Source organism: Medicago sativa, chromosome 8 (genome assembly GCF_051527215.1).
Source record: "Medicago sativa cultivar Bolivia chromosome 8, Bolivia_mono, whole genome shotgun sequence".
Taxonomy (NCBI): Eukaryota; Viridiplantae; Streptophyta; class Magnoliopsida; order Fabales; family Fabaceae; genus Medicago; species Medicago sativa.
The window spans coordinates 63,041,002-63,064,059 of record NC_140756.1 but is presented as its reverse complement, the minus strand read 5'-3'; the positions used below and the strand labels follow the sequence as shown (position 1 = coordinate 63,064,059).

The 23,058-nt window shown below is 31.2% G+C and overlaps 2 protein-coding genes and 1 long non-coding RNA gene across 3 annotated transcripts; all 3 read right to left on the bottom strand.

Moving 5' to 3' along the window:
* Positions 1-2,521: 2,521 nt before the first annotated feature.
* Positions 2,522-3,226, bottom strand: LOC146900364 (uncharacterized). The gene is made up of 2 exons (XR_015021766.1): positions 3,100-3,226; positions 2,522-2,972 (listed from the first exon to the last, which is right to left on the bottom strand). It is a non-coding gene; the product is annotated as an uncharacterized LOC146900364 (long non-coding RNA).
* Positions 3,227-8,118: 4,892 nt separating this feature from the next.
* Positions 8,119-8,926, bottom strand: LOC146900363 (non-specific lipid transfer protein GPI-anchored 15-like). The gene is made up of 2 exons (XM_085732385.1): positions 8,517-8,926; positions 8,119-8,340 (listed from the first exon to the last, which is right to left on the bottom strand). The coding sequence occupies exons 1-2, from the start codon at positions 8,860-8,862 to the stop codon at positions 8,324-8,326; spliced, it is 363 nt and encodes a 120-aa protein (XP_085588511.1). The 5' UTR covers positions 8,863-8,926; the 3' UTR covers positions 8,119-8,323.
* Positions 8,927-13,540: 4,614 nt separating this feature from the next.
* LOC146900362 (non-specific lipid transfer protein GPI-anchored 15-like) lies at positions 13,541-14,868 on the bottom strand. Its single transcript, XM_085732384.1, has 2 exons — positions 14,455-14,868; positions 13,541-13,756 (listed from the first exon to the last, which is right to left on the bottom strand). Exons 1-2 carry the CDS (start codon positions 14,804-14,806, stop codon positions 13,740-13,742), a joined length of 369 nt encoding a protein of 122 aa, XP_085588510.1. The 5' UTR covers positions 14,807-14,868; the 3' UTR covers positions 13,541-13,739.
* Between the last annotated feature and the right edge of the window lie 8,190 nt (positions 14,869-23,058).

Below are 23,058 nucleotides of genomic sequence, written 5' to 3'. Positions count from 1 at the left end.
TACCGAGATGCATTATAAGATATCCAGTAGAGCATTATAACTAATTTCATAGAAATTTATTACGTTTCAAGGATATCATATTGAAGAAAAAAAAAAGTTAAATATCTTTATATTACGAGATTACTCTGGGGTAAATAAGTGTAATGAAAAAAAGAAGGTTGATTTATACTGCACTTATATTAGTGCAATGCAAGCACATATTATTGTAAACCAGAAGTTTACCTATTATATTTTTAGTGCAATGGAAGCACGTATTATTGTAAACCAGAAGTTTACAAATTGTATTAAATTTATTGTTGGCAAGACCGGTTGGGTTATCCCGGATCTATTATGATGCATGAATTAGTTGGAAAAAAAATTGGATATATGTTGAAGAGCCAGAAGATTCTTCAATCTAGTAACTATTGTGTTATTAGTTCCCATAGAAAGTTGACAATAAGAATGAGTCTCTCACTTATATAAGGTGATATTTAAATTAATACAATGATCATGTGAATCACTTGGATATTATAACTAAATGATCACATGTATATCCACAACCAGAAGTTTGTGAGATTATTATGTCAACAAATTTGACTAAGAGTTTATTTTAAGAACTTTTCAGAAAGCATTTGATAAGTATCACTTTACAACAACAATATCATCCGATCATTTAGAAATGTTAACACTACATCAGGAAAGTGGAGGATGCTCTTTTATTAAGGATTATGAGTTTACACGTACAAAAAACTTGGAGTTTTCTTATTCTACAAGGAGATTCTTTCAACAACTCCTCAAATTTGGAGAAGAGTATGAAGATAGATCATATCTTTCTAGAGTCATCGCCAAGTAAAGATTTTGAGTAACTAGTATAAAAGATTATTTAAACTTTTTTGTTGTCTTTATGAGGGGTAGACAAAAATGTGTTCTGCACTCTTTTTTCCTTAACCATGGTTTTATCCCACTGGGTTTTCCTGGTAAGGTTTTTAATGAGGAAGATTATAACACAAAAGGATGTTGTACTCTTTTTCCTTCACTAGAATTTTTTTTCCCATCGTTTCTCTTGTAAGGTTTTAATGAGGCATATCCTCGATGGACATCCAAGGGGGAGTGTTATGAATATTAGTGGATGTCCATGTCCTTCAATCTTCCACCTTCCTATAACCCCCATTAGTAAATGTATGGTTAGTGGTCCTTAATTGGTTTGATCATTCACTTGCTCATTTGTCTCCTATAAATATGACCTATATTGTAATGTAAAGAATACACTTGAGAAACAATACACTATATTCTCTTGTTCTCTCTTTGTTTCTTTCTCTCTATTCTTATATACTTTATAATATCTTGCAATGTTAAGGATCAATTTCATAACGATAGTAGTATTTTTCAACTATTATGTTTTTTTTTTGTCTAGTAGCTTAATGGCTAGAGTTTACACAATTAAATATGGGGAAGTGGGGTGTCCGAGTTCAAACTGGCCTTGCATAAATTATGTAATGTCCATACCAACTGAGTTAATATCACGGGAACAATTATTATGTTTTATTTAGCTAAAAATATAATAATTTATTCTGTTTTAATACATTTTTTTTAAACAAACAAAAATCTCTTCTACACAAGGTGCATCAAAGAGACTACGAATAATTTACTAAATCATTATCTAAAAAGTAAAAACATAGGAGTGAAGACTGAAGGAGTACATATTTCTTCATTCAACTTTACACTCCCACGTCTAACTTAAGTCTGTCAAACGAGTATATAAATGTCTAAAGTGTAGTAATTTTTCAATGTGGGACTCACGATATGTAAAATACGACCCTTCCGGTTCTAGTTTCAGTAACTCAATTTAATATTTATTAGTTACGCTATAGAGATTCATGGTGCCAACATGAGCAAATTTACTATTCAAGAGTGGCATCAAAGTATAGCAAAAAACAAACATTTACTATTATGCTCACACACTCAATTTGAATAAGACTAAAGACAACACCATACATGTAAACCAAAACTTAGCATGTAGCTGAGCTCTTTGGCAATTGGAGCAGTTACTTTCCAAATTAAAAGTATCTTAAATCTAATATGTTATAAGAATAAAATCTACATTTTTTTAATCAAATTGGTCAATTTGTTATTAGCAACATGGTTACAAAACAACATAAAGCCATCTTAGCAATCTGCAAGCAAATCTCAAAACCCTTCTGTTAACCAAATTGTGACTTAAACAATAAGTCAGATTCATTATTGGATAATGGACACAGCCACACAGGAGTCATGCATCAAGTCAGCCAAACTCTTGAACTTTTTTCTGGTTCAGTGCAATCAAAGTGAGGAATTGAGTGAGTCACAAGACATCATCGACTAAGTGAGTGATGTATTTTTTATAGATAGAATGAGATTCTATTTTGTAACTTTATTTCTCTTCACATCTATTTTGTAACTTTATAAAGATTAAATTGTTAAATTTAAGATAAATAGTTAATGTATTAAACAAATAATGTCTTGTATACATCTAAAGAAGGTTAAGGATGTAGGGATTACATATTTCGAAAGAACATGTGTTTACATATTTAGTTTCAAATTTGTGCATATTTATAAACTTGTATACATCTAAAGAATGATAAGGATGTAGGGATGTTTAAATACGGTGATAAGTACACAAGTGTACCTATGTTATCACTTTTTTATGTTCCAATATCATTACTCTAACACAAAATACATGAATTTATTATTATTATTATAGATTAAATTAAATTACATGAACTAAACCAATGAAAAATAGTCCCACATCTAATCAATGTGTCTTTTATTTGGGCATTTCAACCGTGAAATTGTAACACAAGAAAAGCCTTATCAAAGATAATGGTGGCAACGTGGATTATTTGATGCCTTGCGATCGGGCATAACTTCATGAAGATTATAATGAATTTTTCCTCTCTTACATCGTTGATCTGGGCTAAGTAGCTTTCTGTTCTGACCCATTATTTCTTCTGAAACTACAAAATAATAAATATTGGAAATACTTGTTTGGTTAAATAAATTAATAATATTCATATATAATTGTAAGATATAAATATAATAAATTAATGCAATGAGAGGTGTGATTGAAGTTCGATAACTTACTTTCATACATCTCAGAATCAACGACAATGTTCCTTGCTATAGCCTTGGCAGATAAACTCAGCATACACAAAACGAGAACCAACCAAATAAGGGAGCACTTCTTAGAAGCCATTTTTCTTACTACTGCATTTCACAATGTACAGCACATGCTGATTTATAATGCCAAGTCGATGATGGTTGCTTATTTTTCAAGGCATTGATTAGTTTTTGTAGTTTACTTTTCCCTTAGATTTTATTTGTTTATGCCATATGCTCCCTCTGTCGGTTGTTATAAGACTCATTTATAAAATGAACTCATATTATAAAATGTAGTTGTAGCATTAAATGTATAAAAAATTGTGTTAGTTTTTCATAATTACTCTTACAATTATTGGTATCAAATGAGAGAGAAAATTGTTCCTGACAATACAACAATTATCTCACTAAGTTGGGTCGACTACATGAATCAAATTACGTCATAATGTTCAATCATAAATTATTTTTGGATTCAACTCATTAATCTTTAATCTTTTCTAATAGTTTTTCTTATAGTTGTTCTAGGTTTTCCTCTACATATTCTGATCTGAACCCAACTATCTCTCTAATGGTGTCATTCCTAATCATATCTCGTTTAGTCTTACCACTCATCCAATACAACATCCTCATCTCCACTACGCTTATTTAATTCTCGTGTTAGTAACCACCAAACACTCTGTATGATACAACATTGTCAACCTAACACTGTCCGATATAATTTTCCTTTCAACTTAAGCGGGACTTTCTTATTAGATAACACACATGAGACTCTTCTCCATTTCAACCATCCAACTTGAATTAGACGATTTACATCTGCTTATATTTCTCCGTTATTTGTACTATGGACCCAAGATATATTTAAACCGTGTAACTAGGGGTATATGATATGATCTCTCACCTTCACCTCCATATGGTAGAACTACTTTTGCTGAAGTTACATTCCATATATTATGTCTTGCTTCTACTCAAGTGAAAGCAAAATGCTTTCTAAGGCTTGTTTACAAGTTTCTAACCTCCCATTCAATTCCTCCCTCGACTCTCCAAGCATGACTACATCATCTGTGAAAAAACATGCATCTTGGAGCTAACTCTTGGATGTGTTCCGTAATTACATCTGAAACTAAAGTAAAAAGGTAAGGGCTTAAGGTTAATCTTGATGCAATCTTAGGGTCAACACTAACAATAAATTAAATAAAGAGATTTCTTTTATCTAAATGATTGAGTTCAAATGGTTATTGAGTTTTAGTTAAGGATAAATCATTCAGAAAAATCCAAGAGTTTGAATCTTTTAAAACAATATTTGATCAAACTTTACTTATCGTCCAACCGAACACTAAATTACCTAGTTACCCTCCTCTTTGAGAACATGAGGATTAAGACCAAAATAATATAAAGATGTTTTTTTTTGAACTAATGTATGTGAAATTTTGAAAAGAACAAGAAATTATCAAATGTCCCATTCACAATTGTACTAAATCCCAAAAATTAGTTTTTTTACTAGTCTATAAAAGTAATTTAAATCCTTTTAAAATGGTATCTTACTAATACTGTCGTAGTCCTTAGAGATATGATTTCACCGACTAAATAACTAAAATTAAAAAGAAAGTTAGTAATATTAGTTATTAAATTTATTAAAAATTAATAAAAAAATTTAAGTTTATCTTTTGAAAAAATAGAGTTAGTTTATGTTTTAATCAAAATATGTATTGTTTTTGGCAAAAAAATATGTAATAATTATGACTATGTTAATAAAGAAATAATTAACATGGTTAAAATTTCAAACAAGCTTTATTAGAAAAGAATAAAATTTGAGTTTTATATTTCCGGACAAATGTAATATATGAAAATAGATTCTTTCAATCTTATTTCTCTCATGTGTTAACAATTTTACAATTGAATGGAAAATATGAGATTGGTTTTTAATATAAAAGACGAGGGTAAAAAAGTTTGATAGTGAGATTGATAACAATTAAGAGACATGAGAGAAAAACAATTGAGAGGATTCATTCTATTAATATATATAAAAGTTTCGGAATCCCCACTACGACGAGGGTAAAAAAGTTTGATAGTGAGATTGATAACAATTAAGAGACATGAGAGAAAAACAATTGAGAGGATTCATTCTATTAATATATATAAAAGTTTCGGAATCCCCACTACTATTTTTTTTTTTTTTTGGTTTTAACCAACCTATGTTTAAGGAAGATGAACTTTGATAATTTTAAGTCCGACTAAGAGAAAGTCAAACCATAAATTGGTAGTATTATAGTCATAGTTGGAGCTCAAATTTTCGCGAACAATTCAACCCTAACAAAAACTCATTAAGTAATCACTTGAACAGTTACTTGGTTTGAATATCTATCATATGCATGTATCATACGCCAGTGGCATTTTTAATTTGTTGGTAGCTCTTCTGGCATTTTTCTTTTATCGATGTATATAGCTAGTTGAGTAAGAAAAAAAATTGTATATAGTTAGTAGTGGCAAGGTAATTTAATAAAATTATTAGATGCTCCCCTCGTAAACTATGCGCTGGCATGAATGGGAATACGACAATGCTGACTTTGTTAACAGTCTTTTGTTACATTAACCGTCAGACGAGCACTATTTGCGTCCGCTATTTTTATCGCCTTAACATGGGTAAATAATAAGAAACATTTTCTTTTTGTATAATTTTAAATTTTATTTGAATGATTTATGTATTTATTTGAAATCATTATTTGTTTTAGATATAATTATAAATGCGTGTGAGATGTGATTTTCAAATTTTAAGAACGATGTTTGTATTTTTCAATGATAACAACAACATTGTTTTTAACTTAGTATTATCTTATGGTCAAGTAACTTGGTATTTTTTCGATCGCCTTCTCTGTTTGAAATTCTCTTCTCACCCTCTAGTCTATCCTTTTGTATTCTCTCCCTCTCGCTCTATTACTGGTCGCTTCTCTTTCTACAAACAAATGAAACAATACAAAAATGTCATCACATTTGCCAGGTGTACACTCATTAACATCAGTTTTAAAAATTGATAGGAATGACAACTTTGACAAACTGAGGTTAACTTGAGGGACCGAAACGAACATTTTGAGAGTTATGAGATTAAAATGAAACAAAAAAATTAGTTAGGGGACCAAATGATCAATTAATCCTACAATTATTAAGTGTAATCCTTTTTTACATTCTCATATACAAATGTTTTAAAAATTGATAGAAAAAGTTTAAGTGTATTGAACTTCAGATTTTCATCAGGGTTAAGGCACGTCTCAAAACTCAAAGAATCCTACGAATATACTCACATATCACTCACCAAAGAAGTTCTTACATCGAAGGTATTCTTCCATGGTCACAAGACCAAATCTATAATGTTTGGACACACACATAAAAAGATTATTCTCCTATTATTCAATCATCTTTTTTTATCAATTTCCTCATTATTAAAAAAATACTTATTTATGTGTGTGTGACCAAACACTATTTCTTTGGTCCTGTGACCGTATTAGAATTTCTCCTTAAATCGGCAGCAATCGTTGAACCAAGATCCTTACTGGTTAGTTAACTCATTATTAATTGAGTCAACTTTCATTGGCACAAATGTTTTAAAATTGAAAATTGAAATAACATTTTTTGTAAAAACAATTTTTTCTTTACTGCAACTAAAAAAAAATCCCTCAAAAAAAAAAACTAAAAAGTAAAAAGAAAAGAAATTCTCAAACATAAACATATCGTTTTAAAGAAAACGCTCTTTGCATTAAATTTGAACAGAGAAAACCAGTTTTCATTTATTAATTAAAAAAGAAATTTCCGCAGCCGGGAATCGAACCCGGAAACTCACTCAAAGAATTTATCCGTTGTGCTACTACGGATTTGTTGTCATGTTATACTAATGAACGTATATATACGACTATAATGATAATACGGTCCACTTTGGCCCTTATTTTTTGATCAACACTCGTGATCTAATTGCTAGGTTTTTTTTTTTTTTTTTTAAGAATCTAATTGCTAAGCTTATCCACCTTAAAATTAGTCCGAGGATATTATATTTATGGTGTATTTGTTTTAAAGTTTACCGCAAATATTTATGTGAATGTAAGATTATAAATTTTACATTCTCATATTTGGTATAGGTTTGCAAAAATTGCTTCTGATTATTATTTATTACTAGAACTAAAATTTACACACAACTTCTTCACTTGTTCCAATGTTAAGAGGATAAAAACTTTTTATTCTCAAGAATGAAAAATAAATACCAAAAACTATCTGCTTTCGTCTATTATTTTTTCATTTCTATTTTATATTTTAAAATTAAATAAATTTTAAAAATGTCCCTAGGAATATAAAAAAATTAAACTAAGACATTTGTGAGAATTATAATCCAAGGAATATGATTCATAGGGAAGCTAATCCTAGTAATAAATTTCGAAACCATTTAACAAACGCATCCTTATATCTAATATCTAACGGAGCAAATACTAGGTCCAGTAAAGAGTAAAGACCATTCAATAAGCCGTGGGAAAATTCATAAAGTAAAACATATTCTTTGCACTCAAGAATATTAATAATTTTTTTTATCTTATTTCTATGGATTACATATGATAATTTCGAATTTCGTCATAAAGTATGTAAAATCTAACCAATAATTATTTTATTTGAGACAACCCAATATTTAAATTTGATTTATTCTAAAATTTTCGTTAACTATATCTCGTTAACCACTTGAGTCGATAACTTCATTAAAGAAAATAAAGTGGAAAATGCTAGATATCAAGAATGGATTTTCTTGATGAATTCAAGAATGACATGACAGAATTATCACCCTTAGATTTCAATCCTATTTATTAAAGTTTCATAAAAGAAAATACATAACACCCACCACCCCATGATTTCCGGCCAGGCTGAAATTTTATTGGCTAACATTAATTTCGGGACAATTTCTTGATAAAATCTTTCTTGATATATAGCGTTGCTCAAATAAAGTAGTTAATTCAAATTAAATCATAATAGAAGTTGGACAAAATAACAATAATGATTATTATCTTATAAGTATCAAGCAAAGCAATACATCAAACCATGCAACAACACTCAGAAATACAAAATGCTACAGGCTGACACATGTCACTCTCCAAGTAGAAAATGCCATGTTACAGAATTTATTTAGCTCTCTAATATGTCAGATACTGCATATCACGTATATTATTTTCCTGCTTTGGTTTCAAGGAAGTGTGTACCCTGTAAATAAAATAAATAAAGGACAAGGTTAATTACATTACACAATTGTTCAAATGAAGAGTCAGACTACAAAAATCTATAATTACATAATGTTCATGACATTAGTATAAACCATAAACTTAGTAGATATTAATTATTCAAGTTCAACAAGCTATTAATGATTAGTAGTTACTTACTTCCACATTTCTTTCCAGCAGGACGGTTCCTAATGTTGCATCTCTTAGGAACAGTGATAGCAATAGCAGGATTAATCTTAGCTTGTTTAGCAATAGGTGACAAAAGAACAGTACAAAGACATCTTGGAGAAGTTCTAATCAAAGCACCAACTCTAGCACAACAAACTGGTGGAACTTTTGCCCTAACATTACGTACAGCACCCAAACATGGACTTAGACTAGCTGCTGCTGACCCAATTGGTGTCCTTCCACATTCACCAGCTGCCTCACTTTCCAAAATTAACACACTTGATGCCAACAGAAACATCACCACTGTTGCAAGGAAAGTTCTTACCTTGAACTCCATTAGTATTGTTTTGAGAATCTTATAGATGTGTTTGAATCACTGACTAGTTTGTATATGGCACATTGAATATTACAAGGAGCAAGAGTTCCATAGTTATATAGTAGTAGTAAAGTGAAAAAGGGGCATGACTCATGAATGAGTATGACATTAGCACTAGTGGGGTGGTTGTGGCATTATGATATTCAATCTACAATGATAATTATGTTCATAGTATAGTTTAGAAGGTTCACAAAGAGTATCCCTTGAGTAGCCTTTGATAGGCATGTTCCCTGGACAGAACAAAATGTGTATGTATACCTTAGTGTAAATCATGTGATAGTGTAAGTGTTCTTGTCTACAAAAATACTATCTTTTTTTTTTTTTTTCATATGGAAACAAAGGGGTGTGTCAGATTACAAATTCTCAGCACCTACTCATCTTTTATTAGATACAACACATCAATAATTTAATTAAAACAAGTTCTCATCGTCGGTATCTTATAAAATAAACTTAACTTCCTTAGAATAAAATATCAATGTTTAATGCTTCTTTCTTTTTTTCGACCAAAACTAATGCTTCTTTCTCTAAATAAGTCAATATTACCAAATAATTCTTTTAAAGGGCTTCTAGGTGCAGTTAGAAAACTGACTTTTTTGAAAAAATTATTTTGTTTAGTCAATAGTATAACTGTTGATGTCATGTCAGCTAGTGTCCTACTGGTGGACCACTTTAAAACAAAACTTTAGCTTATTACAAATCAATTCTCATACAAAATATTAAGGGAAATTTCAATCTTAGTGCACAAATGAAAATCTATGTTTAATTTTGATTTAATCAGTACACAATTGCAATAAGTAAAGATATAATGACAGACCTTATGAGCAAATGTGTAATACACCATATAATCTGACCTGACATGAATTAAATACACAAATACTCAATGATTGTCCGTTTAACTTCACCAGAAATGTCATTCTCATGACTTCACCATAGAATTTTCCTTCTTTTTTAAATACAATAAATTAAAGTTTCAATTTATAGTAAAGAGAATATGTGGAATTCACAAGACTTTACATCATGTATCATATTTATTCATACTAAAAGACTCTAATCTAGGTGTCCCATGACTTTACATCTTCATGTTCTTGAAGCGGTCGATGATGATGTTATTTTAACTCATTTTCAATAAATGAATGATAGATTATTTTCTTTATAAATTTAGTTATTATGACTAATAGATATATTATATTATTTGTTGTTACTTTTAATATAATTTACTTCACCGGCTCGTTGAAAATTTATTCACGAGTCCGTCCCTAAACTGCTTATGATTTCTTCTTCAGGTTGAATCATATCTTATTCCATCGACATAGCAAAGAAGTAGGTGAGCTGAAAAATATAGTGTGAACATAGGAAAAGTTGGGCAGACAAAATTTTGATGCACTTAGGCTACCTCATAATTTGTTCCACTAAGCATGCTTGAGCTATAAGACCAGTACACGTGTGGTTTTATATACCAGACATGCTTAACTGATTTCTGGTACATGATCAAATGAAATTCAACAAATTATACATATAACATTTTTTTTGATAGAAAATTATACATATAACATGATTGCTTCTGGTACATGATCAAATGAAATTCAACAAATTATACATATAACATTTTTTTTGATAGAAAATTATACATATAACATGATTGCACATGAAGTCTGTTTATACCTATAACCTTAGTAGTGTTGACGGTTTTTAGTATGATCCTTCTCATTATTCATGACATACAACTACTAAATTCTCCACTACACTCAAAGATTGGATAAAAAAATTTGTTTGAAGTATCAAAAGGCTAAAGTTGTTACCATGGAGAAAACTCAAATTAATTAACTCTATATATTTATGATGACATTCTACATCTTTTATTTTTTGCTACTAAGATAAAAGATTTGAATGAATACTCATTTTGACACAACACTTTTGAAGTTAAAAATTGTTTTTTGATTTGATAATTTTCTTAGAAATTAAATAGAATATATGCGCAGGACCAAATTTGTTTGATTGAAAAAATATAGAAACATTTTTTGAGAGCAATATTTGAAGCTATAAAGACAAAATAAATACAATTAAGTGTAATCTTTTGTTTAAATTCTCATATACATATGTTCAAAAAAATGTTCTAAAAATTAATAGATAAAAGTTTAGATGTATTGGTCCTAAAAAAAAGTTTAGATAAATTGAACTTCATGAGAGTTTTAAACTAATTATCAAGTAAACCAACGTTTGTTGACATAAATATTTTAAAATTGAAATAACATTTTTAATAAAAACTATTGAAATAAATGTTCTTGTAAACATGTTTTGAAAAAAAGTTCTTTGCATATATAATAAATTTGAAAAGACAGAAGTCCACGTTGAAATTTGTAAAGAAACTAATTTTATTTGATTATAATATGGGACGGAGGGAGTACATGTTATTATCGTTTTTTAGAATCACGGTCAACTATGGACCATCTAATCTAATTAACAAACTAAGTAGCATGTTCTATTATATATACTCTATTCGTTCTTTTCACTATATTAACACGTAGAGATTATGAACTATCTTTTTATTGAAATTTTGATTACAATTATAGGTATGGATGTTCTTAACTTCAAATTACAACAAATATATTAATAATATAATAAACATAACATAGACTCTCATCTTTTTTAATTACACCAACAATATAACATTATTGTAAACAAAATTATTTAACGGTATAATTGAAATAATAAAAAAATTCGACCCAAACTCTCATATTGCCTTCATGTATTCTTATATAATTTAAATTTAATGAGACATGTCCAACAAGGACCACCTAACAGATTGACTCACCTTAGAATTAATCTAGAATTAGCTCATAAAATTTCTAATAAATATATTTGTGAAAAGATTCTTAAAGTTGGAAATGTTAATGAATAGATCCATCAAATATGGTCTAACGCAAGACGCTTTAACTCAGAGAGCCAACTTATATTAAAGTTGTTCAATAGACACCTTAATTTCGCTCTTGATTGGGTTGTTCCTTCTGATCATTTGTTTTTGCGTGTAATTTTTGATCGAATCGTAACTTTTGATCGACTTTTTCAACCAAGTGAATAATTTTGAGATGTCTATTAAACAACCATCAACTCAGATTTGATCGATTTGCTTGTTATTGGGTTTAGTACTATTAAGTCTGACCCGACCAATATGGGCTTAATGGATCAATCAAACTTGATTTGTCCGATGAAGATAGAAGATGTTGAACGGTTGTTCAAGGTGCTTCGATGCGCGTGGAGGTTGAGTCTTCACGCTAGAGGAGAAAGGTGTCTGCAAACATGTTAGCACTCCAACACTCAATTCAGTATATAAGAGAGGTGGTTATGTCCGGAAAATGGTAAAAATGAAGTGTACTTTGAGAGTGACACTGAGTCACCCTTATATAGGAGTGGAGAACGCTAATTGCCTCAGTGAAACGCGACGTCATCTTAGGGAGCCGTTGAAGATGACATGGACGGTGGAGACGAAGTCAAGGAGAGAGTTATCAATATTCTAAATATTAATGGAGTCACGTTGTATAGATATCTATTTAATTTACCCTGATACTAATTTACTAACCCTAAATTTATGCATAACATGCACTATGTACGAGATAGTATCTTGGCTCTTAAGAATAATAATATTTTGTCTTATTTCCCTTGATAATTTAAAATTTTGTCAATCAAAAGATAAGTAAAGTCTGACCAATGACTGTTTGAGACAATATTCGAATTTGGTTTATTCAGAATTGTCTTCAACTAAGCCTCATTAACCACTTGAGTCAATCACTTCATTAAAGAAAATGAGTGTTCTTGTATGACACGATAGGTTCCACACACAAATCATGCGACATGTTCATCTCTAGGCTAACTTATAAATTTTTACAATACAAGACAGATAAACTTCTCGACAAGAATGATGGTGTTAACATCCTAGGCTTGTGATTTTTTTGGGAAAATTTGGTATGGCGTAACCTGGCTTGATTTCGTTAGGCGTCTTCTCAGAGTGTTCGATTCGCTCTCAATCTCATTTGACTCTCTTGCGTGTGGGTGATCTATACTCGTGTTTTTTAGCAAAAAGAGGCTTCATTACAACAATTGATAAAATTAATTGCAATTTTATTGGTGGCTAAAAGCAAATCGTTCAAATTTTTCTTTTCCTTATCATTTGCGGTGGCTTAATCCGTTGTAATGAGGTGGTTTTTCACATTTTTCTTAGTTTCTCATTTTTGTGATGTAAACTTATACTCTTTTTGCTGGTTTTCTTTGCCACTTCTTGTGCTGAAATTTCCAGATTTTCAGTAATATATATTCCATTTTAGCTTCTTAAAAAAAAATCATAAGCTTGTGTGCTGATCACTTACTAGAATAAATGGATATTCACCGTTTGATTTGTAAAGGCAACTCATAAGCTTAAGCAAGAGAGATTTGATAATGCACCGCCACAGAAGAAATGTATTTCTGATTTCTCATGATCGAACAAGTTTGTGAGACTATATTTGTCATTTGGAATCAAATCAAAATTAAAAGAGACTTGAAGAACACATTCGTGCAAAACCGTCACAAATTTTTTAGTCGTACACTTTAACTTTTTTCAAAGAAAATATAATTAGTAGTTAATTCAATTAAATTATAATAGAAGTTGGAGAAAATAACAGTAAGTATTATCTTATAAGCATCAAGCAATACAACAAACCATGCAACAATACACTGTGTAATACAAAATGCTACTGGCTGACACATGTCACTCTCCAAGTAGAAAATGTCATGTTACAGAATTTATTTAGCTCTCTAATCCGTTAAATACTGCATATCACATGTATTATTTTCCTGCTTAGGTTTCAAGGAAGTGTGTACCCTGTAAAGCAAAAAAAAGAAGGTTAATTACATTACACAATTTTTCAAATACAGAGTCAAACTACAAAAATCTATAATTACATAATGTTTATGACAAATGTTCAGTTTTATATCTTGACCAAGTTTTGCAAATTTCAAATACAGAGTCAAACTACAAAAATCTATAATTACATAATGTTTATGACAAATGTTCAGTTTTATATCTTGACCAAGTTTTGCAAAATGTGCACATATGTTCTGTTTGTGTCAAGTGGAGAATTATCAATAGAAAATGTCATTTATTTAATCACTATTTTTCATTTAAACTTTGTTTTTAGGCATAAATATGTTTCCTGTTTTAGTTTTACAAACTCTCAATTCTAGTCTACCAAAAATATGAATCAATGAAAGGTTAAGGTGTTTTCAAAACTAAGGTGGATTTTCAATGTCGACGCTACACCTATCGGCTTTAGTTTGACCTTACGTCTTACTATTTCAAACGCGTTTTCAAAAATGTACTAAGTGTCTGTTTGGAACTGCGATGAGTTTATCATTTCTCACATCCCAAGGCTACTTGCGACACAAGTTACAACTAGTAGCTTCATATTGTACGCACAATAAGGAATGTGCGGACGCAGAATCAAACACACGCTAAATCAAATATGATGAGTAGATAATTATTCAAGTTCAACTAGCTTTGAATGATTAGTAGTTACTTACTTCCACATTTCTTTCCAGCAGGTCGGTTCCTAATGTTGCATCTCTTAGGAACAGTGATAGCAATAGCAGGATTAATCTTAGCTTGTTTTGCCATAGGTGACAAAAGAACAGAACAAAGACATCTTGGAGAAGTTCTAATTAAAGCACCAACTCTAGCACAACAAACTGGTGGAACTTTTGTCCTAACATTACGTACAGCACCCAAACATGGACTTAGACTAGCAGCTGCTGACCCAATTGGTGTCCTTCCACATTCTCCAGCTGCCTCACTTTCCAAAATTAACACACTTGATGCCAACAGAAACATCACCACTGTGGCTAGGAAAGTTCTTACCTTGAATTCCATCACCATTGTTTTTGAAAATCTTATAATATATGTGTTTGAATCACTGACTAGTTTGTATATGGCACATTGAATTACAAGAAGCTAGAGTTCCATAGTTATATAGTAGTAGTAAAGTGAAAAAGGGGCATGACTCATGTCATGAATATGACATTAGCACTAGTGGGGTGGTTGTGGCAATTATGATATTCAATCTACAATGATAATGTTCATGGTAGAAGGTTCACAAAGAGTATCCCCTTGAGTAGCCTTTGATGGTTCACTAGATTAAACAAAATGTGTATACCTTAGTGTGGCAGTATCAAAAATATAGATACAACATTTCAATAACTTAAAAATAAGTACTTGCTGAATAAGTCTCTATTAGATAGGTAAGTGTTTTTGTTGTCTATGTAACATTTGATATTTCATATTAAAAATTGTTTATGAACATAGTAGTTATTTACCTTAGTGTGATAAATTCAAGTAGTTGAGTTGGGACTCCGGAACGAGTTAGAGACGGAGCTTCATATTTTCATGCGCCATCTGTATTAAAATATTTACATTGTCAAGATATCACAACCAATATTTATGACTTTAGAAGTGGTTATGATAAAAGTCAAATGTCTATAATGATTTAACGATTATAATTGATTGAGAATGTAATTTTTTTTTACAGTATATAAATAAATTTGATAAGAGAAGTTTATTAATAAACTCTTTCCTCACAGTTTTAGCAGAGAGACTTATGCTTTCTTCTTTAGGTTGAAGCATATCTTATTCTGTCGACATAGCAAAGTAGTAGGTGGGCTGAAAAATAGTGTGAACATAGTAAAAGTCGGGCAGACAAAATTTTGATGCACCAAGGCTACCTCATAATTTTTTCCACTAAGCATGCTTGAGCTATAAGACCAGTACACGTGTGGTTTTGCATTCCACAAAGTATACTTAATTTTTTTTCTTTTTTATTGGTTGCACATGAAGTATATAACAATACTTTTAAGTTTCTACGGTAAGGTTTATCGCAGCTGACAATGTTGATATAGTTAGATGGGTTGGTCGTCTCTATTAGATTTCAATATTTGTCCCTCTTTTTTGTTTTTGAATATTTGATGTGTAATGTGAAATACATGTTCTATTGAAATTCATTGGATCAAGACATAAGTGAAGTTTGTTAATTTAGAAGTGATGATTGATTCAATTTAGAAGTTCTAATCTAATTTTAAATTTGGAAAAAATCAGTTGGGTTAAATATGCTTTTAATCCTTTTAAAAATATCATAGTCTTTGCTTTCTTTTTTTACAAAATTTCAAGTTTCGTGTTACAAACAATTATTTTATTTTTTATAACATATCATTGATAAGACTATACAATATTATTTATTATATAGTTTATCTTAAATTTAACAATTTAAACTTTATAACGTTACAAAATAGATGTGAAGAGAAATAAAGTTACAAAATATAATCTCCTTCTATTTAATTTTTTTCCTTCTCACTATTTCTTCAGTGTAGAGTAAAATGAATATACCGAGTTGTTAGATAAAAAAAAATACATCACTCACTTTACCAATGATGCCTTGTGACTCACTCAATTCCTCACTTTGATTGCACTGAACCAGAAAAAAGTTCAAGAGTTTGGCTGACTTGATGCATGACTCCTGTGTGGCTGTGTCCATTATCCAATAATGAATCTGACTTATTGTTTAAGTCACAATTTTGTTAACAGAAGGATTTTGAGATTTGCTTGCAGATTGCTAAGATGGCTTTATGTTGTTTTGTAACCATGTTGCTAATAACAAATTGACCAATTTGATTAAAAAAATGTAGATTTTATTCTTATAACATATTAGATTTAAGATACTTTTAATTTGGAAAGTAACTGCTCCAATTGCCAAAGAGTTCAGCTACATGCTAAGTTTTGGTTTACATGTATGGTGTTGTCTTTAGTCTTATTCAAATTGAGTGTGTTAGTAGAATAGTAAATGTTTGTTTTTTGCTATACCTTGATGTCTTGAATAGTAAATTTGCTCATGTTGAGACCATGAAGATATTAAACTGATAAATATTAAACTGAGTTACTGAAACTAGAACCGGAAGGGTTGTATTCTACATAATAATGTGAGTTCCACATCGAAAAATTATTGCGTGCTTTAAACATTTATATATTCGTTTGACAGACTAGCATGCAGGTGTGAGTATGAGATTGAATGAGTAATCTTACTCTGTCAGCAGCTCTCACCTTTTTGTTTGGGTTAGCAAATTAAAATGTATTGTTTATTTTTATTTAGATATATATAACTTATTTTTATTTAGATATATATTATGGGGAATTAGTCACTTTAGTCCCTGAATGGGGAACGATTCGTCAATTTAGTCCCTGAATGAAGATAAATTGCAAAATAGTCCCTGAATGTAGACTTTGTTAGTCAATTTAGTCCCTGAATGCAGACTCCGTTAGTCAATTTAGTCCCTGAATGTAGACTTCGTTAGTCACTTTAGTCCCTGAAATTGACCATGCAGGGACTGTTTTGCATATTATCTGCATTCAGGGACTAAATTGACGAATCGTTCCCCATTCAGGGACTAAATTGACGAATCGTTCCCCATTCAGTAAAAAAATACTATAAACATAATAGTAAAAAAATAATAGTAAAAAAATACTATAAAATACTATAAAGTGACTAATTCCCCTATATATTATATTAAAACATAATAGTAAAAAAATACTATAAACACGTTTGCACTTTGTTTATTATAATTTTATTCATAGTATAGGACTAAGATAGAATAAAATTAGGAAAGACATCGTTATAGAGTGTTGAGGTAGCACAAGGATGGTAGAAAATCGACTTAGATGTTTTGAATATGTAGAGAAATAATTTTATTCATAGTATAGGACTAAGATAGAATAAAATTAAGGAATGACATGGTTATAGAGTGTTGAGGTAGCACAAGGATGGTAGAAAATCGACTTAGATGTTTTGAATATGTAGAGAAGACATGTAGATGTTGTAAGTCCGAATAATAGATCAAATAGAGATAAAAGAAGACCTAGAAAAACTATGAAAAAACTATTAAGAAATATTTAAAGGTTAACGAGTTGGATCCAAATAAGATTTATGATTGTTGAAGAAAATATGACTTATGATCGAACATTATGACGTGATTTGATTTATATTAGGACTGAGCAGATTCCAACCACCCGACCGAAACCCGAGAAACCCGTTGAAAATATGAGTGTTACGGGCGGGGCGGGGCGGTCCACGGGTAGAAAATGAGTAAAAAAACGGTTAGAGAGGGGTTTGGATGGTCGATGTCGGCTTAAAAAAATAAATTTATTGCTACCCGAGCCCGACCGCATTACAGCAAATAATATGAACACTCATATGTCACGTCACTAGCTAGCTCTAGGTGTGCAGTTTTCCTTTGGTTTGTAGCTGTACACAAGTACATATCTCATAAAATATAGTTTAAAATGAATACTCCAATGTACTAGCTAGCTACTACGTGTGCTGCTTTTGGTTTATAGCTGTATACAAGCACACAGCTCATAAAAGCTTTTAACCAAGTCATCTTCTACCTTGCATTCACGTCTCTCTCCACCATTGTTGTCGTAGATGAAAAGAAAATTTGGTACTGCCTTGTGAAATTACTAGCCGAAACTACCCGTCCGACACACCCGTGACTCCACCTTACCCGAAACCGACGCTAATCGTTACTCATACGGACGGAAATAGGTGTCTTTTTAAGCTCTTCGGTTTTCCATGGATGGACACTTTCCGGCCCGAACCCGGCCCGAACCCGACCGGTGCTCACTCCTAATTTATATAACCGACCTAACCGACCCCACTTAATGGGATAACACTTGATTGTTGTTGTCGTTGAATCATATAAGTTTAACTCTAATTTAATTTGTTGTTATATATATATATATATATATATATATATATATATATATATATATATATATATAATCCAAATTCAACTAAATTTTCTTTCAATGTTCATGTTGTATTTGCATATTTTTAATTTAAATTAGAAAGCAACTTTATTGTTATGGGCAAATTTATTTGAAAATAAAACTAAAAATTCAACCATGCTGCCAATAACCTTTTCAATATCTCTTTATATCATAGTATTGATATTGATTATTTTTTATTAAAATAAATAATGTGTGATCATACTCGCAATGATGCACAATATTCTATCAGAATTTCGCAGTTAAACATATGATTGAGCAAAAATTATACTAAAATGAATAACCCTTTAAAAGTCATTTTGTTGCACCTTTTCTACCTCTTTTTCCGTAAAAAAGAAAATAGAACTCTATAACTAGTAAAAAGAAAAATGTTAGGAACATGTAGATAATTATTGGGAAAAAGCCAAGTCCCACATCAGATAGATAAGACTCTTGAGAAGAGAATATAAAGAGGAGGCAATCCTCACCTTACAAGCCGGTTTTGTAAGGATGAGTTAGGCCCCGATTTTCAACATGGTATCAGAGCTTGTCGAATTCAAGGGCCGCCTAAACCTATTCACGCACCAAGGCCAAAGAGTGTTGGGCGTGAGGGGGGTGTATTGGGAAAAACCCAAGTCCCACATCGGATAGATAAGACTCTTGAGAAGAGAATATAAAGAGGAGGCAATCTTCACCTTACAAGCCGGTTTCGTAAGGATGAGTTAGGCCTCGATTTTCAACAATTCAACAATAATTGCTAACATCAAAATAAGTAAAAACAAAATAAATAAAAAAGTAGAGCTTTTTTTTTTTTTTACAAAACAATAGAAAAAAGTAGAGCTTTTTTTTTTTTTTACAAAACAATAGAGTCATGGCCTTGTCAGCCTGTCAAAACTTAAATAAATAAAAGATAAAAAATGAAAAATCAATTGATTATGCTGCAAATAAAGGTACTTTAGCATATTTATTTGTAGTTCTAATGGAATTTAAAAAAAAAATCGAAAATTGTTCTTTAGGCATCTAATAATTAATCACAAACACCTCAAACTTTCAAAAATACTCTCATTGATAGTTAACTACCGTTCTCCTGTGATTTGTAGTTAGGAAGCGTTCACTATTTTTTAAATCAATTAATCGAGTAACCGGTCAAAAAGTATCCTTGTTTCTGGGCAAACCTTAGACTGTGAGATATCATGAGGTTCAAATAAGTTCTACTTTTTAGAATTGTTAAATGTATAACCGATGTAACAAATTGTTGTTTCAAATACCTCCCTGGGTCCTTTAAGTTTCACGTTTGTTTAGATAGGTCCTTTAAGTTTCAGATAGGTCCTTTAAGTTTCTAAGGTGTCAGATAGGTCCTTTAAGTTTCTAAGGTTTCAGATAGATCCTTTAAGTTTCGAGTTTGTTTCAGATAGGTCCTTCTATCAACCTTCCAACACATTAGTCTACTTTACACTCCGGACGTCAGATTGGATGGGTGTTGGATTCCATTCAATTCAACAATTCTAGATGTTCTACCCTCCATACAAGGTCTATTCTTGGAAAAATATCAGTTTTCACCTATTAAACCTGGAAGACAACCTGCAGCGTGCGCCAAAGCTAGGACTCAGATTCACAATAAGACTGCGTTTATTAAATCACTGTAGTTAATGCCGCAGATGATAAGAAGGCCTCCAAAGGTTTAATTCTAGTCTTGGTTAAATTCCTTTATATCTCTAGCAAGTTTGTTTTGCCATGTTCGCTTGTAATGTTTGGGTGTTTTTCTTTATGAAAATGACAAAAAACCGTTTGTTAATGCAGGAAACAAATGTAAAATTTTAGGATTATAGGCTGAGCATATTACATATATGAAAATGCTAAATGATTTCATTTTAGTCCTTTCTGAAGCATAATAGGAGGATATTTGTAGTTAACATCTTAACATCGACTATTCTCCATATAATTCAGCTGGACTAAACAAGACATTTTAAAGTTTTAATTCAGCATTACTTCTTGAAAATGTGAATATGGCAAGTGCTGCAATACTTGAAGACAATATTATTGCCTTAAACTTGTGTTTATTTATCCTTTTTTTAGGTTTAAAATTTAACTGTTTTGAGCGTTATTTTTAGTTTCAAAATTTTGAGGACTTTGTTGTGGGGCATTTCATCAGCCGTGCTCATGATATTATGGCTGCATGCGATAATGCATACATGGAAAGTGTTCAGGATGTCGATGAGTTTGACGAAAGCGGCATAGACCCAAGAATGCCTAACAAAGGTTGCTTTGAGCTACTTAAGATTTCTTTAGCTGGACATATGGAAGTGCTTGTCAAAGAGTTCATAAGGATTGGAGCTAAGAACTCTGAGAAATTTCTTGATGAATCAATCAAGTAAAGCAGACAAAGGAATCTTCGCTAAGATCAATTATGCTCCGATGCTTTCCGCTTACTTTAATTATGTTCATGACTGGCCCAAAACCATGTCAACCTGAAGCTACTTCCTCTTAAAAAACTAAAGCTACTTCCCAGTTTTCATAAATGGGGTGCTTAGTAGAAAGCTTTTATTTTATAACGATTATTATGTGATGTTTATTGTTTACAACATTTTGCTTGGGATAGGCTCACTAAACCAGACTACCCAATCGTGAACAATCTACTGTTAGGGGCTCACTAAATGGTGGAGCTCATTAACCATTTGAAAATAAATATGTTGAGGCGAAGTTTAAAAGATACGTGTCAAAAAGAGAAAGTAAGAGATGTGGCGCATATTAGAGTAATTTTACGATGACAAGATTATAGTTATGAGAAATGTTATAAACACTCTATTTCTAATACACTCTCTAACATTCCTTCATTGAGTGAAATTCATGTTTTATATGTGATCCATTTTAAAGTGCGGGATCAAATAAATTTTAACCGATAAAAGAGTGATAAAATGTTGAAAATAAAGTGTTTCTCATATTTCTTGTAGGGTTATTCTAGTCTTGCGATTAAAAGTTTGAGATTATTGGTGATAGAAAGACAACCGTACATTTTCCTTTTTTTTTTTTCTTCTTCTTTTCTTCTTTTCAATTACTGCTTTTGCTTATTTCATATATATGAAGTTTTGGGGTAGCAATTTGGTGACATTTGACATTGGGTGCCAATGTCACATGTCACATGACACGGACACCCCCAATGTCACCAAAGTGCTACTCGAAGTTTTAAAGGGATAGTAAGAAACGAAATAAACAACAATTATTCATTAATTTTTTGATAGAAATTTGTTTTCTATCAAGAAATTAATGAATAATTGTTGTTTATTTCAAAGAAATTAATGAAAACAGAAACGAAATAAGTTTTTCTATCAAGAAATTAATGAATAATTTCTGAAAAACAATTATTCATTAACATTATTTCAAAGTTGAACAGAATGAATTCAAGATGCAGATTAGTGTTTATTTATAAGATAGTAAGCAAGGTTATTGTTGGGAGGCTTAAAGATCATATTCCCCACATTGTGTCACCGTATCAAACAGGTTTTGTTCCGGGGCGTAGTATTCATGAAAATATTGTCATGGCTCAGGAGTTGGCTCATAGCATGAACCGTATGAATGGAAGGACAGGCTACTTTGTTATCAAAGTAGATTTAGCTAAAGCTTATGATATGCTTAAGTGGGATTTTATTTGGCACACCTTAAAGGAGGTTAGTCTTCCGGATGTTTTGATAGATATCATCATGCAAGGTGTTACAAGTGTTGAAACGAATGTGAAATGGAATGGTGCAAGAACAGAGTACTTTAAACCACAAAGTGGTATTAGACAAGGGGATCCCATCTCTCCTTACTTATTTGTCTTATGTATGGATAAATTGTCTCATATTATCACTCAGGAGGTTTCTCAAGGTCGATGGAAAGCGCTTCGAGCAGGTAGAGGGGGACCGATGGTCTCTCACCTATTGTTCGCGGATGATCTTTTGTTGTATGGAGAAGCAACTGCATTGCAGATGACATGTGTAATCAACTCTTTGAAGACTTTTTGTGATTTATCGGGACAACAAGTGAGCCAAGATAAGACAAGCATGTTTTTTTCTAAAAATGTTCCCCGAGGAGTCCAATATCAGTTATTGAATTTAGCTGGTTTCAGGGAAGCTACCTCTTTAGGAAAATATCTAGGAGTGCCATTGTTAGGAAGAGCACCAAAAAGAGCCGATTTTCAAAATATTATTGATCAAGTACATGTCAAGCTTGCGACATGGAAAGCCAATCATCTCTCGTTAGCCGGAAGAGCAACACTAGCTAAGATTGTTATTGAGGCAGTTCCTTTATATCCCATGATGACCACTATTATTCCCAAGGCGTGT

Excerpts from the sequence above, each read along its gene's own strand:
- LOC146900363 (XM_085732385.1), bottom strand. The coding sequence starts at position 8,862 with ATGGAGTTCAAGGTAAGAACTTTCCTTGCAACAGTGGTGATGTTTCTG.
- LOC146900362 (XM_085732384.1), bottom strand. The coding sequence starts at position 14,806 with ATGGTGATGGAATTCAAGGTAAGAACTTTCCTAGCCACAGTGGTGATG.